The following is a 16,650-nucleotide window of genomic DNA, read 5'->3' on the forward strand; positions in this document are numbered from 1 at the left end:
TAAGCTCATATGTTAAAATCTCATTGTTAAAGATCAACTCTAAGTGTGTGAAACAGGGGTTCAAAATTTGTGTAGTCCACGCGAACGAAATCGCGGGCATAAGCTAGTAAACATAAATTCCCATCAATAAAATCAATCTAGTAGATTGGTTTTATTGATTACTTGATTTAGTATAATTTATGTTTATTATTTACAGTTTATTTACAGGGAATTTTATTTAATATAATTTATGTTAATTTTTTTTATTTTTAATATTACAATAAAACTTAAAGCTAGCTTTATGTTAATTATCTTTGGCTCATATAACAATTATTTTATTGTTTTCTGACTACACAAATACACCAATTGTGGTAATAATTTGAAAATTATTAAAAGTAAATAACCGAAAATGTTAAATTTGAATAGTAATTATTTCACAATCTTGCGGGTCTTGAATTTGGGTATGTATTTTATAGTGTTTACATACACTTCGTATTGTTTTCTATTCTATTGTATTTTATGTATCTACCTAGTTACGAATTTATGATAATAAATATTTACAAAACCTTAAAACCTTTTTCTTTCTATAATATAGTTATAATTAAGTAGCTCAAAGAGTCATAGTCTTGTAATATATATTTTTAAACATGTTTTAAACAAACGTTAATGGAATTATTAATGTTTATTTAAAACGTGTTCCAAAAATATAAAATATTCTAGTAAAGTACATTTAAATAGCATTTAAATTTTCGCGCTCTCGCACGCCTAGCGCGCTTTTAGTGCCCTCTTGATGTGAGTACACGCGTAACTTTGAAAAAGAAATCTAGAGTCGCACATCTATTTCTAGTATATAGTAGATAATCTATGGCAAGTACTCTTTGGAGCAAAGAGTATGTAATAACCACAGACAAGTTCAATAATAATACGTGAGACAACAGAATATGCGACTACGTGCCAAAGAGTACCTACTATTATCATTATTATCTAATCACTTGATCCATCAAGCACGGATCTTAGATAGGTAGGTAGGTAGGTACCTACTAAAGCCGAATGAGAAAGTTTCCAGCCAACGTTCGATAAAAAAATTATAGATGGCGCTGAATACTACCACCATTAAAGACGAAAAATTACACCTTCTATATGATCTATGCTTTAATGTTAAACAAGCACAAAGCGCCTCTAAAGCGGGTTCTTTATTTTTCTGTAGGGCTAACACAAGCTTTAAGTTGTTAAAAATATATGCAATTCACCAGAGCATGGAATTAGTATAAAAGTTTTAGAAAATTATAGAGTAATAATTATTTGAATGTTTACACGAGGTAGGTATATTATAAATAATTTAAGTATTTTTACTAACTATACCGTAAAACGGGGTGAATAGGTACGAAATCTAACTTCGCACTAAAATTTACGGATGTTTTGGTACAAATTATGATGCTTTAACTGTTTGTAAGCATCTCCGGTTGTAAGAATTCTAAGGAAACATCCAAAAAATATAAAATAATGATAAATTACTGGTATATTTTAATCAAAATATATTATGCTGTCCCTATTTATACTTGATCCGGGGTGTAACGGAATGGCAAAGGGGTGAATAGGGAAAAAAGGTTAGGGTTGTCAAACACAAGTTAGTCTATCCTCTAATATTACAAAACTAGCTTATGCTCGCGACTTCGTCCGACACAAATTTCAAACCCCTATTTCAACCCCTTAGGGGTTGAGTTTTCAAAAATCCTTTCTTAGCGGATGCCTATGTCTTAATAGTTATCTTTATACCAAATTTCAGCCCGATCTGTCCAGTAGTTTGAGCTGTACGTTGATAGATCAGTCAGTCAGTCACCTTTTCCTTTTATATATTTAGATTAGGAAAGTGAAGACTTGTTTGTTTGTAATCGATAAACTCTGAAATTACTGGACTGATTTTGAGAATTCTTTCACCATATTCTATAGCTATTTTATTCAGAAGTAACATAGGCTATATGTTATTATACATGGCATAGTAGGTATCAAATCTTTAAAAAAAAGCAACCGCCGAGTTTCTTGCTGGTTGCTGGCATTCCGAATCAGTGGTTTGACGATTCAAAAATAAATAAATAAAAAATTTTTTTATTTAATTAAACTGTTACAAGTAGTGTAGTTACCTATACTTGTAAAAGTTTAATTGAATAAAAAATATTTTTATTTATTTATTTATTTATCAATATTAAACAGTAAAATGCCATTTAACAAAATTTTACTAGTCGACTACACAAGAAGGAAGAATTTTTTTGAACAATTTAATTAAATATTTAAAGTGACAGCCCTGTCCCTATATAAACCTTACTGTTCCTATTTAACCTTGATTCGTTCCAATTCAGTAAGTATAGCGTTCCTATCCACCCCTTTCCCGTACCTATAATCCCCATGGCAAAGCCAAAACCACTTGGTTTCCAATTTTTTCTTTTTTACAGAAAAATATGTAACATTTAGACAAATCTGCTTTTGTGACGCCTCTTAGATAAATGTTTAATGATTTCTAATAGTTTTTGTACTGTTTTATTCTCGTACTGCGTCAAAGTAAACAAAGTTTTGAGACCTACGGTTTAGCGTGTTTTGAACAACGTTTTTGCAATGACGCTTTCGTTATTTTAATGTCAATTTGTGTCTGGTTCAGTGTTGCCAAATAAAAGATCAAATATTCTACTATAGGGAAAAACAATGCTACCAAAATTCTAAGCTGTTTTGGGTATTATTTTTACGTTCAAATCTCATTCCCAGTTTTGTCCCTATTCACACCCCAGTTCCTATTCACCCCGTTTTACGGTATAGGTTCTCCAGTGTTTTAATACGTTAAAAATATTAAATATCATTTTTTTTTCTTTAAAAGAATATTAGCCATGTCAAACATAGAGATGTCAAATGACTAATACTCCCCTTTCCTCACCAACTAAGCGTCAATCTTGTGCTAGGAGTAGGTACGACAATAGTGCAACGGGTGGGATATGAACCGTCAACCTTTCGGTCCGTCGGTTTTCAGGCCACTCCTCTACCCGTTGAGCTATTGAGGCTTATTATTTTTGTTGCAGTACATGGTGCTACCACAAGAACAAAAGTGACGCCCTCATTTAATTGTCTATTCTTTTCGGTTGATCTATACGTCCAAATTGGTCCATGCCTGAGTCCATGCCACACGCCGTGTCTATGCCAAAGACAAACCTAGTTTGACACTATTTCGCGCCTTTTCCGGTTATAATTCCGGCGGGGGTTTGGTTTTGACTTTTGAGTGTACAACCTACACGTGAACAGCGTCATCCAATCAGCTGGTAAATTCTGAGGCCGGCGAATATTGTCAAGATTGCTTTGCTTGCTTGACCCGCAGTTTTTCTTTATTTTGTTGCATTATCAGTGAATTGTGATGAAGAGAGACTAGAAGAAATAGGTGGTTCATTTTAAAGACTGTTGACAATCCAGATTTCTGACCTTCAATCCTTCATTTCTATCCTATTCTCAAAATATAAATGTCGCCATTTTGGCCATGCTAGTTTATCTGAGAGTTTCTCTAAACTTAATTGTTGGTTTCTTAGATTAACTTAGTGAAATATGTAAATGGATGCCCTATATCGAAGAGGACTACGACAATGTCCCAGAACACTAGCATAGTAAATTTCCTTATCCATGACGCCAATGGTTAGTAAGTAGCGGCGCTAGATTTCGTCGATTTAGTTTATTTTATTTTGATATACTTTAAAACCTTTTACAGTTATATGAAGCGCTTGGAAAGATTTTGCTCTGCATAAAGTTGATCCTGAGATTTTTTTCTACTATGGACTTCTCATTGGTTGGCATGAATAAAGTATAAGGAAATTGCGAAAATGTCTTCAAATTATTTGTTTTAGGGCAGCCTCAGATGGTTAAAGTAGTACAAAATATAAAAAAAGAACCCATTGCTCAGATTAAAATCAAACAAAACCCTATGAAAGTTTATAAACTGTCTTCAAGCAAAGGTAACACTCAGGTATGTTGAAATATAGCTACCTTATGCTATCTATTTATTCCACTGCCATTTTCAATGTTAAATCTTTATTATGAACTAGCTTTTGCTTGCAACTTTGTGTGGACTACACAAATTTCAAACCCCTATTCACACCTATAGGAATTGAATTTTCAAAAATCCTTAGCGGATGCCTATATCATAGTAGCTATCTGCATGTCAAATTTCAGCCAGATCCATCAAGTAGTTTGAGCTGTGTGTTGATAGATCAGTCAGTCACTTTTTCCTTTTATATATTTAGATTGCAGGGCACTGATAAATTTGTTTTGTAAAAAGATGGTCTGTTTTCATTATATGGAGAGTTATATATGAACATTAATATTATTTTATTGTACATCTATAATATCTACCATTTTATTTCATAAATAGACAATTATTGACACCTGAATCAGCAGTAATGGAAATGGACAATAAACAATCAGTTATAATAAACAAAAAAAAGGCATATAACAAAGCTATGTATGAACTATGATCATTTTTGAATTTGATGATAATAATAATTGAGTCCTTTCACTCCCCTGTAGAACTTAGGGCTGCTGCAACAGTTTTCTATGCCCTCGTGTCTAAGGCTCCTGCCTTGATATGGTTCCAAAGATTTCTACTTGAATGAACAACAGGCTGCCATGGAATGCCACATGAGCAGTGTTTCCTTGCTCCATAAAAATGACCCACCCAATGCTTTCACTGCAGAACTATTTAATTTTATGCCAGGAATTGATGGCTCATTTTTCAAATCTTCATTTCTTATTGTAAGCTGGACAATGGAGGGAGGAACCCTGAGGCATTATTACAGGACATACTTCAGAGGTGGTCCGATTTCAATTTGGTAAAGATCTGATGAATATCTTCAGAGATGGAGAATGGAACTCCTCAATGGATAAGAGTAAATTGCTCGCGATCAGCTTTGTAAACAGTAGATTTTTAACCAGGCATAGCATATTTATAACCGACTTAAAAAAAGGAAGAGGTTCTCAATTCGACTGGTTTTTTTGTATGTTTGTTATTGCATGGATATAGTTAAAGACTGGAGAGTGACACAGGCCTCTTTTGTCGCGAAAAATCAAAGAGATCCCATAGGCTTTTAAAAACCTACATCTACGCGAACGAAGTCGCGGGCGTCAGCTAGTCTATAATATAACATAAAATACATACATAATGTATGTTACATTAGAGGTCACAACTTATCCATGATCTTTTTACGACGAAGCTATAACACCTTGTTTTCTACATTTACCATGACGTTCTACGTTATTATTATGTACACACAACTGCAATGAATCTATTATGTCACAAAACAATAATATGACATGATTGGTTCATTCATTTGGTTATTCTTGCAGGTTCCCGTGTATGGCCCCGTCAAATTAACGGGAATTAAGTGTGCTTCAAGTAAGATGTTTTTATATATTATATTAAGAATAAGAATATATTTCTTTAATTACTTTTTGATCAATATTAGGTAAGTCCACCTATCACGAAGACATTATTTTTATATCAAGCACATATATCTTAAATTTAGATGCCCATATTATGTAGTCAATCAATTAACTCGAGTGTGACATTGATCACTTATGCGATCTGTAGTATCTTCATCATCATGATCAACCCATCACCGGCACACTACTGAGAACATGCCTACTCTCAGAATAAGAAGGGTTTTGAGTCATAGTCCGTCACGCTGGCCAAGTGTGGATTGGCAGACTTCACACACTTTGAAAACATAACAGAACTCTCAAGCACGCAGAATTCCTCGCGATGTTTTCCTTTCCATTAAATCAAGTGATATTAAATTGCTTAAAGCGCACATAGCTCCGAAAAGTTAGAGGTGCGTGCTCGGGATCGAACTTCCAGCCTCGCGATTTGGAGGCGGACCCTCTTGACCACCAGGCTGTCACGTGGCCCGCGATCAGTAGTATGGACGCTACAAAGTACGTAAATCACTTCAATAAGTTTCAAGACTACGGTGGTCCCGCCGCCGCGCGCCCAGTGTGAGCATTGTGAGCCGTATCAAATTGGCCTATCTCAACAATGATAATATGGTGACGTGAATCGTGATCGTCGGCTAGCACATTATTGAACAATTTTAATCCACTTTTTTTTTAAAAATTGGTGCGCTTTTGAGGTTCCGTACCTCAAAAGGAACCCTTTATAGGTTCACTTCATTGTCTGTCGTGTCTGTCAAGAAACCTATAGGTTACTTACCGTTGACCTAGAATCATGAAATTTGGTAAGTAGGTGGGGTCTTATAGCACAAGTAAAGGAAAAAATCCGATAACCATATTGAAATACTTAACAGGTTACAGGAATATCTATAAGTAATCTATGGTCTTAAAATAACATAGTAAATCTCACAATATTGTACAAAATTGCCTTCATATTCATTGTATGGGACCCTCCAGCAAATTCAACTCTTCCAGTTTTTTATTCAAAAGTTTACGAGATGATACCACTAAAATTTCTGGATCCATTTCCTCAATCCTCATGCCGCAGGGGTAAAGCCCGTCTAATTTATGACGATTTGAAGTTATGATGCTTACTTTAAAAATTATTTATAAAAACTGGGTTTTTTTTCAGAATTGGTTCAAGTGCCTGTTGATACTTTGACTCAGCTACAGAAAGCAGCTCCCAAAACTGAGCAAGAGTCTGATACCAGTAAATCTCCCGTAAGTATATGTAATTTTATGATTAAAAGAGGAATTTTTTAGAGTCTAGGCACCCAATAGAATGAATTGGGATCGGATGCCCGCGACTTCGTCCGCGTGGATTTAGATTTTTTTTAAATCCTGTAGGAACTCTTTAATTTTCTGGGATAAAAAGTAGCCAGGGATGTAAGCTAACTCTGTAGTCTGTACCAAGTTTCATCAACATCGGTTCAACTGTTGGGCAGTAAAAAGCTTGCAGACAGACAGACATACACACTTTCGCATTTATAATATTAGTATGGATATCATCATCATGATCAACCCATCGCCGGCTCACTACAGAGCACGGGTCTCTTCTTAGAGTGAGAAGGGTTTTGGCCATAGTCTACCACGCTGGCCATGTGTGGATTGTTAGAATAGAATAGAATGTTTTTTTATTCATGTAAACTTTTTACAAGTACTTATGAATAGTCAGGTATAATTTACCACTGGTTCGGAATGCCGTTCCTACCGAGAAGAACGAGCAAGAAACTCGGCGGTTGCTCTTTTTAATTTTTCAATTTACAAGACAGTAGACATGGTATGGGTATAGATTTTGAATAAACATTCAAACGTTTTCAGGAAAATAATCAAAACCAACTGACAGAAGCTAACACAGAACACCCTGTACCAGAATTAGTGCCATTTGTAACAAAACAAGAGCCTGTGGAGGAGGTCAGTGAGAATACAGAGGAGACGAGTCCACCCGCAGCGATGTCGCACGCGTCACGAAGAAGACACGATTCTGATAATGATCCTCCTGCAGAATAGTGAGTACTAAGGATGAGATCTACAAAGCGCATTCTGACTTTGCTTAAACTTAAGACAGAGATAAATAAAAACCGGCCTAGTGCGAATCAGACTCACGCACTGAGGGTTCCGTAGTACAATCGTATTTTATCGACATTTTGCACGATAAACCAAAAACTACTTACTTACTAGATATCGTTCAAACCAATTTTCGGTGGAAGTTTGCATGGTGTATGTCATGTATTTTTTTTTAGTTTTATCATTCTCTTATTCTAGAAGTTTATTTTAGGACACACATTTTACCACTTTGGAAGTGTCTCTCGCGCAAACTATTCAGTTTAGAAAAAAATGATATTAGAAACCTCAATATCATTTTTGAAGACCTATCCATTGATAGATACCACACGTATGGGTTTGATGAAAAAAAAATTTGAGTTTCAGTTCCAAGTATGGGGAACCCCAAAATTTATTGGTTTTTTTTCTATTTTTGTCTAAAAATCTTAATGCGGTTCACAGAATACATCTACTTACCAAGTTTCAACAGTATAGCTCTTATAGTTTCCGAAAAAAGTGGCTGTGACATACGGACGGACGGACAGACAGACAGACATGACGAATCTATAAGGGTTCCGTTTTTTGCCATTCGGCTACGGAACCCTAAAAAGACAGATGTATATCTCTCACATAAATCTGTTTCGTTTTAATTCAATCTTAAGTCTGAGAAAAGTCAAAGTGCGCTCTATAGATTTCGGCCGTGTCCTCCCCCGCGATTGTCATCTCGACCTGTCACGAACTATAGTTACATCTTAAAACTTTAGTAATTTAGCTCTGAACTTGTTGCACTAGCATAGGAAGTATCTGATAGACATGTTTTTTTGTTATTTCAGCACTACGAAGCGTCGCAAACACGCAGATAAAGTCGGTAAAGGCCTAAGACATTTTTCAATGAAAGTATGTGAAAAAGTGAGGAATAAAGGCTTTACATCCTACAATGAAGTGGCAGATGAATTAGTGCGAGAATTTGCAGCTGGGATGCATGGTTCTGCCGATAGCCAAGTACATGATATTTTAATAAGCGTGAATCACACTAATAGCGCCGGCAACTGTACAACTGAACAGCACACTAAACGCACGCGTACACGTGTACAATTTGTATTTTTTATTAGAATGTTTTCATACACTTCCTTATACTACAACTTCTAAGAGCCTGTTGACCATATTTTTAGGGTTCAGTACCTCAAAAGGAAAAGGGAACCCTTATAGGATCACTTCGTTGTCCGTCTGTCTGTCTGTCGTCTGTCAAGAAACCTATAGGGTAATTGCCGTTGACCTAGAATCATAAAATTTGGCAGGTCTTACAGTAAGTACACTTAAGGGGAAAAATCTGAAAACCGTGAATTTGTGGTTACTTCACAAAAAAAAATTAAAATGTGTTCATGAACAAGTATTTTCAACTTTCAAATTAAGATAATATACTAAGTGGGGTATCATATGACAGGGCTTGCTTAACCTATACATTGTAAAACAAATTTTTAATTTATTTTTATGCATAATAGGTTTTTAATTTATCGTGAAAAATGACAAAAAAATACGACTTTAGTACGGAACCCTCGGTTACACAATCTCTAAATTGACTAACAGTACTAAATGTATTGATATCCATTTCACAATGCTCTATTCGTAATCTATATTTCACTGTACTTATGAAGCTGTTCATTATTTAAATGTATCTCAGAGATTCTTAACCTTACAGCAATATGATCAAAAGAATATTCGGAGGAGAGTATATGATGCATTGAATGTATTAATGGCTATGAACATTATATCCAAAGAGAAAAAGGAAATCCGGTGGCTTGGATTGCCCACAAACTCTATGCAAGAATGTACAGCATTAGAGAAGGAAAAACAATCAAAATTGGACCAAATACAGACAAAAACACAACAGTTGCAAGAACTCATATTGCAGGTAATAAATAGGTCTTTGATTTTCTCAATATTTTAACACTACTTAAATACAAAGGAAAAGTATACATATTTACATGTAGAATAAACTTATCACTAAAAGTTTTATATTTACAAAAAATTTATACATTGCAGGTATAGATAACTATGTTATTATAATATTCTATAACTAGCTAATGCAACTCTGCATGGATTTTTCTATCGCGGGAGAATTTCGAAAAATTCTGAAAATAGTTAATACAAAGTTATTGTAATTAGCTACTTAAATGCAGAAAGTCTTACGCAGCAGGAAATAATGTACATCGACCTTTAGGAGATAGCGGTTTTGTAGAGCATTGTCTCTCTCGTTGAGACCGACAAAACATCATATGACAGAGACAACGCTCTACAAAGCCGAAATGTCATTCTAAAATTAAGATAATTGGTTGCTTAGTTAGAGTGTGAACGGAAGACAAACAAACAAGCACACTTTCGCATTTATAATATTAGTATAGATAGGACTCCGGGATAGTTTAATTCTCTGTGAAAGAACAAACTCTACAAACAAAATTTTACCTGTCTAACCGCCGCACTCAGAGTCGCTAATCGTTTCTTAAGATTGAGTTTAAAACGAGACAGATTTATGTGAGAGATATAGCTCTGTTACGTTTTAACTAAACTTAAGTAACGATTAAGCGACTCTGAGTACGGCGGTCATACTAGTGTAGATAGTTTCATCATGATCAACCCATTACCGGCCCATTACTGAGCTGGGTCTCCTCTCAGAGTGGGGTTTACGCCATAGTCTGCCATGCTGGCCCAATGCGGGTTTTCAGACTTCACACACCTTTGAGAACATGAAAAACTCTCAGCCATGCAGGTTTCCTCACGATGTTTTCCTTCACCGTTAAAGCAAGTGATATTTAATTGTTTTAAAAACGCACATAACTCCGAAAAGTTAGTGGTTCGTGTCCGGGATCGAACCTCCGACCTCCCGAAAAGAAGGCAGACGTGTTAACCACTAGGCTATCACCGCTTTTAGTTGGACAGTAAATAAACCTACAGTTAGACCGCCATGTAAATAAACCTACAGTTGTGCCACACATGACATAGTTTATTCCGGCGCTTCTTCTGCTTGAGCTCTTTTGACTTTACTGCTCAGGTATAAGGGTGAGATCTATAGAGCGCACTCAGTCTTAGGTTAGACTTAAGAAGACTTAAGGGTTCCGTTTTTTGCCATTCGGCTACGGAACGCTAAAAAGTCAGTACATACTCTCACATAAGTCTGTCTCGTTTCAACTCCACTTTAAGTCTGACCAAAGTCAAAGTGCTCTCTATAGATCTCAGACTTAGAGGCGCCGGGATAACCTAACCCGTAAGTTTACTTGGTAATGTGTGGCACAGCTTTAAAAATAAACGTTTTTTTTTCTTTCTTTCTTCTTTCAATAACATGTTATGTTTACTTTTCAGCATATCTCATTTAAGAGTTTAATAGAAAGGAATAAAGATTCAGAAAACAAAGGCATAAAACCTTCACCATCGTCAGCCATACATTTGCCATTTATAGTTGTAAATACAAGCGACAAGGCGTTGATTGACTGTAGCATCTCTAATGATAAGTGAGTATGATTATTTTAGTCTTATTTAATAGTAGAGGGTGCCCGCAACTTCGTCCGCGTGGATTAAGGTTTTAAAAATCCCGTGAGAACTTTGATTTTCCGGGATAAAAAGTTGCCTATGTCCATCCCCGGGATGTAAGCTACCTCTGTCCAAATTTCATACAAATCGGTTAAACCTGGATGGACCTTTGAAAATCCCGTAGGAACTCTTCAATTTTCTGGGATAAAAAGTAGCCTATGTCCGTCCTCGGGATGTAATTGTAAGCTAGCTCTGTACCAAATTTAATCAAAATCGAAGAAGACACACTTTCGCGTTTTGCGTCATTTCGAAGTACATATTTTAGCGTTAAATTATTGATGTAGGTGCTTATTCTAATTTTTATAGAAGATAGAGAGAAGTATATTTTAATATTATATTATTATAGCATAGTATAACGGCGGTCACGAAATCATCCGATCCGAGTCCGAGAAAATACGTTCCTTTTTGTTTTGTATGGTAGCTTCTGACATATAGGTCGTAGATAATCGCTGGTATTCTCACGGATGACGGATAGAACTCGGATGACGGAAGTGCAGGCATAATCGCTCTAATCCGTCTTAGCACAAATGTGAATAAAACAGGAAGTTGGTCAAATTAAATGAATCAGTATTATTATTAAGTGAGTCTGTATTGTTCATCGTAGAATAATAAACATAATTGCATGCTTAATATTGTTATTTTTTAATGCTTTCAGGACAGAATATATGTTTAATTTCAATAAGCGGTTTCAAATACATGATGATATAGACATATTGAAAAGGATGGGTCTACTGTTTGGTGAGTATAAATAAAATTAATTATTACTAGGATAAGTTGCCCTACCCCGGCTTAGCACGGGTGGGCTTACCTATTCCATAGACAAAATGTATGTTATATTACAATACGGTATTTGACAACTAGTCAAATCAGTAAGTTTAAGAGAGATTGCATTGCAGCAAAGTCAAAATATATACAGGCTAAAATAAAAAATAGCTCCAATGTAGTAAAAACTACCTGGAAAATAGTTAACGAAGAAACGGGAAGAGCAACACAAAAAACTCGTGAATTTGCACTAAAATATCATGACAAATCGATTACGTCAGACCCCGAGGTCGCCACCTTTTTTGAGACCTACTTTACAGATATTCCTGTTTCTACTACAAAATCTTTGAACTCTTCACCAGCCGCCGCTCTCTCACTATTGAAGAATAACGTGCCTGAATGTAATAAAATATTTGAATTCAGTCACGTTAGTTGCTCTGACGTTATCAAAGCTTTTAAATTAATTAAAAATAAGAAAACAAATGATCTGTGGGGCATTTCCGTTAACGTTGTGAAATCATTAATTGATATTGTTGCACCTGAGTTAGCATTAATATTCAATAATTGTGTTGACTGTGGTGAGTTTCCCGACTTAATGAAACATAGTAAAATAATTCCATTATTTAAATCAGGTAGTACTAGTGACCCCACTAACTTTAGACCGATATCTGTACTACCCACTTTTAGTAAAATCTTTGAAAAATTAATTTTAACTCAACTGTTAAATTTTTTCAATATAAATGACTTATTACACACCAAACAGTTTGGTTTTACACGGGGTCGCTCAACAACCGATGCTGGTGTTGAGTTAATACTAAATATATTTGAAGCCTGGGAGGAATCACGTGATGCGCTTGACGTTTTCTGTGATCTATCCAAGGCTTTCGACTGCGTTGCTCATGAAACATTGGTCGCGAAATTGCACCATTATGGAATTAGGGGTGCAGCATTGGAATTGATGAGTTCTTACCTAAATAATAGAATACAAAAGTTAGACGTGAATGGAAAACGATCTCCCGGATCCGTTGTAAAAATAGGGGTCCCACAAGGTTCTATTTTGGGACCTTTTCTGTTCCTCATTTACATAAATGACCTTCCTTACCTCGCTAAGGACAATTACGGGATAGTCTTGTTTGCTGATGATACATCACTTTTATTTAAAATCAATCGATATTTAACAACTTTTGATGAAGTAAACAATTCTATCACCAAGGTAGTACAGTGGATCGAAGCTAATAACCTGCTTCTCAACGGGAAAAAGACAAAGTGTATTAAATTCACACTACCAAATGTTAAGCAGGCGAAAACCACTGTGCAACTTAATAATGAGGAATTGGATTTAGTGGATACCGCTGTTTTCCTAGGAATAACGTTAGATGCAAAACTTCAATGGGGCTCTCATATAAATAACTTATCGAACAGACTTAGTTCTGCCGCATATGCGGTAAAAAAGATTCGCCAGTTGACAGACATAGAAACGGCGAGACTAGTATATTTTAGTTACTTTCACAGCATTATGTCATATGGTATATTATTATGGGGTAGTGCTGCTGATATTAATTCTATTTTTGTGCTGCAGAAAAGGGCTGTTCGAGCCATATATAGTATGGGACCACGAGAGTCACTGAGAACTAAATTTAGAGAAGTTAAAATTATGACAGTGCATAATCAATATATTTTTGAAAATTTATTGTACGTCCATAAAAACATAAATAAGTTCAAGAAAAAAAGTGACTGTCATAATGTAAATACTAGAAATAAAAATAAACTTGTAATTCCCACCTCCAGGCTAAGTAAAGTTAGCAATTCATTTATTGGAAAATCTATAAGTTTTTATAATAAGCTTCCAGAAGACATATTGGAGATGTCTCTCAACAAGTTCAAGGTTTTCATAAAACGTAAACTAATTGAAAAATCCTATTACAATGTAAAGGATTATTTAAATGATAAGCAAGCTTGGGAATGAGTTGCTTAACGGATTGTGATAGTTCTAATAAGTTTCAATAATTTTGTAAAGTGGTGATAGTAAAAAGAATACCCGTCTGAGTTTGTTGTGGGCTCTTCTCAGACCTGGGCGCGTTTGGAACCCTCGTAGCTTTAGTTTTAAGTTTGCGTAATTATCACCACTATATCTTAGAAATCCAACATCTGACCATCAAAAAGCGTTATTAATTACCTATTTTGAATAAATCATTTGACTTTGACTAACAATATTATATGGTTTTTATACGGGGTTAAGTATAAATGATCAAAATCCCGTTGTTTTAATATTCGGGGCAGGCACTTTGAAACGGCAAAACCGATTGTGAAGGGACTTACGTAGGCAAATAGAGGACTAGGATCTAGGCGACACTACCCAGAGAAACAAAGTTCCTTGGATAAAGTCTCATCTACATAAAACCATATAATAGTACTAACGTACTAAAACTTTTTGGGGTCAGTGCCAATGAGGTGCCATTATTGTGGAGTCTCATAAAAATATGAAGTCTAGACGATTCGCGCAGCTAAAGCTAATTGGCACCGGCACCAAAAAGTATTATTATGGAACTATATTAACTCTTGTATAGGTACATAATATATTCGGTACCTAATAAATTAAATTATTTTTCAATTTTTAGTGTTTGTGTATCAAAGTCGGTTTTTATTTTTTTTGTAAAAATTTTTTATTGATGTAGTCAAACACCCAATTGTATGTATAACACCATATTTTATCTATAAAATAGGTAAGCCCGCCCGTTCAAAGCTTGTAAGACAGCTAAAAAACTAAAATAATTTAGCAACTAACATGTCTGGATTGAAACCCTACTTTATGCATGTCCATGTAATATCATTACCTACCCATATTATAAATGCGAAATTATTATAAAAGAAATACACACACACACAGACACACATACACTCACACATACACACACACATACATATGTTGTGAATCACCTACTAGGTATTTTAACTAGTTAATTGACTTTTATATTTTCATATGATTATATTATTGTAAAGCTTGTTTAAATTATCAAACGTACTGTTATAAATTTATAATTAATATCTATTTAAGTAATCTGTAAAAAAAATTAATCCTATTTGGCCTTATTTTCAGTCTGTTATTATGTTGTAAATTATATTGTATATATCGCTGTTGATTGCAAAAAACGAATAAAATAAAAAAATAAAAAATAAAATAAAGTGTGTTTGTTGGTTTGTCCTTTAATCACGCTGCAAAGGCGGACGGATTAACCTGGTTTTTTACATGGATATAGTTGGAGACCTGGAGAGTGACATACATAGGCTAATTTTTATCCCGGAAAATGAAATAGTTTCCCCGGGATTTTTGAAAATCTTAATCCACGCGGACGAAGTCGCGGGCCTCTAGTCCTTTATGCACTACTAGATGATGCCCGCCCGCGACTTCGTTCGCGTGGATTTCGGTTTTAAAAATCCCGTGGGAACTCTTTGATTTTCCGGGATAAAAAGTAGCCTATGTCCTTCCCCGGGATACAAGCTATCTCTGTACCGAATTTCGTCAAAATCTGTTGAACGGATGGGCCGTGAAAAGCTAGCAGACAGACACACTTTCGCATTTATAATATTAGTATGGATTTTATTACATTTTGTTTCATTACAGTTTGTTGCGGTTGTCATAATTGTTCATATAAGTTCTTGTATTAATTTGGCCTTGTTTTAACAATACTGATTTTGAAATTATCAGGTTTGGATAAAGGTGAATGTACAGAGGAGGATATTGAAAAAATCAAAAGTATGGTACCAAACTCATTAGAGAGTTATGTTGAACGTAAGTTATTTTATAGATTTGTTTCATCATAAAATTAATGTTTGTTAATAAATGTTAAATTTAATCAAAAAATTAAGTCGACAGACTAAGGTAAGTGGGATGTCCGACGATGGAATACCCAGTTGAGTTTGTTGTGGGCTCTTTTCAGACCTGTGCGCGTTTGGCACCCTCGTAGCTTTAGTTTTACAACTGACCATCAAAAAGTGTAATTTATTATCTACTAGATGATGCCCGCAACTTCGTCCGCGTGGATTTAGCTTTTTAAAAATCCTGTGGGAACTCTTCAATTTTCCGGGATAAAAAGTAGCCTATGTCCTGCCTGTATCAAATTTCGTCAAAATCAGTTGAACGGTTGAGCCGTGAAAAGCTAGCAGACAGACAGACAGACACACTTTCGCATTTATAATATTAGCATGGATTAGATTTGATTTGTCATTCAAATGTCTTTTAAAATCGGTTCCTTAGCCCAGCGATTTCAAAGATCACTCTTAAGCATTAGGATTTCGTAGTACCTATTTTATCGTAAAAAGAAATACAGGCAGAATTATATAATTTTTGTTTTTTACAGAAATGGGCAGAGGTGTAAGTCATAGTCTTTCTGATATTCTTGAAGAGGAAGATCCAGAAGAAGTTGGTGAAGAGGAGGAGACACTGCTGGAGGGTGAAGCTGATGCAGAGGAGGCGGAGGCCAACGAGTACAGCACCGATGGCAGCGACGTGGATGTATAGCGATATATGATGACTTGTTCTTTTTGACACTATGTATTTGTACCATATTATATCAATTAGTAATAAAATTTTAAGTTTATCCAAAGCTTTTTATTTGTTGACAGTGGGGTCTTAGACTGTAGTAATAAAATGACGTGTTTTTTTTTGTATAGCGGCAGTTTATGGGGCTAGAATTCATTATTAAAAAAGTAAGTAAAAACAATCATGATTTTTATTTATTTTTAAAATAGGTAATTAATTATCGTCACGCTGTTCGGAAAGCTATTAATGACGTCACAAGGTGTAAACGA

General features: G+C 35.1%; 1 protein-coding gene across 5 annotated transcripts; it reads left to right on the forward strand.

Moving 5' to 3' along the window:
• Positions 1–3,230: 3,230 nt before the first annotated feature.
• Dp (transcription factor Dp) lies at positions 3,231–16,439 on the forward strand. Of its 5 annotated transcripts, none has more exons than XM_034970519.2 (11): positions 3,231–3,281; positions 3,855–3,973; positions 5,350–5,398; positions 6,584–6,672; positions 7,273–7,460; positions 8,328–8,496; positions 9,194–9,406; positions 10,852–11,000; positions 11,735–11,817; positions 15,548–15,631; positions 16,200–16,439. In XM_034970519.2, the coding sequence occupies exons 2-11, from the start codon at positions 3,866–3,868 to the stop codon at positions 16,358–16,360; spliced, it is 1,293 nt and encodes a 430-aa protein (XP_034826410.1). In that variant the 5' UTR covers positions 3,231–3,281; positions 3,855–3,865; the 3' UTR covers positions 16,361–16,439. The 5 variants fall into 5 exon arrangements, with proteins under 5 accessions (XP_034826410.1, XP_034824256.1, XP_069365751.1 ...); XM_034968365.2 differs by having other exon boundaries at positions 3,245–3,645; positions 3,860–3,973; XM_069509650.1 differs by having other exon boundaries at positions 3,246–3,645.
• Positions 16,440–16,650: the final 211 nt, after the last annotated feature.

The sequence above is a fragment of the Maniola hyperantus genome, chromosome 1 (assembly GCF_902806685.2).
Source record: "Maniola hyperantus chromosome 1, iAphHyp1.2, whole genome shotgun sequence".
Classification (NCBI taxonomy): domain Eukaryota; kingdom Metazoa; phylum Arthropoda; class Insecta; order Lepidoptera; family Nymphalidae; genus Maniola; species Maniola hyperantus.

Coding starts and splice junctions, on each gene's coding strand:
- Dp (XM_069509650.1), top strand. CDS start 3,597: ATGTCCCAGAACACTAGCATAGTAAATTTCCTTATCCATGACGCCAAT. Junction 7,461..8,327: donor AATGATCCTCCTGCAGAATA/GTGAGTACTAAG, acceptor TTGTTATTTCAG/CACTACGAAGCGTCGCAAAC. Junction 15,632..16,199: donor ATTAGAGAGTTATGTTGAAC/GTAAGTTATTTT, acceptor TGTTTTTTACAG/AAATGGGCAGAGGTGTAAGT.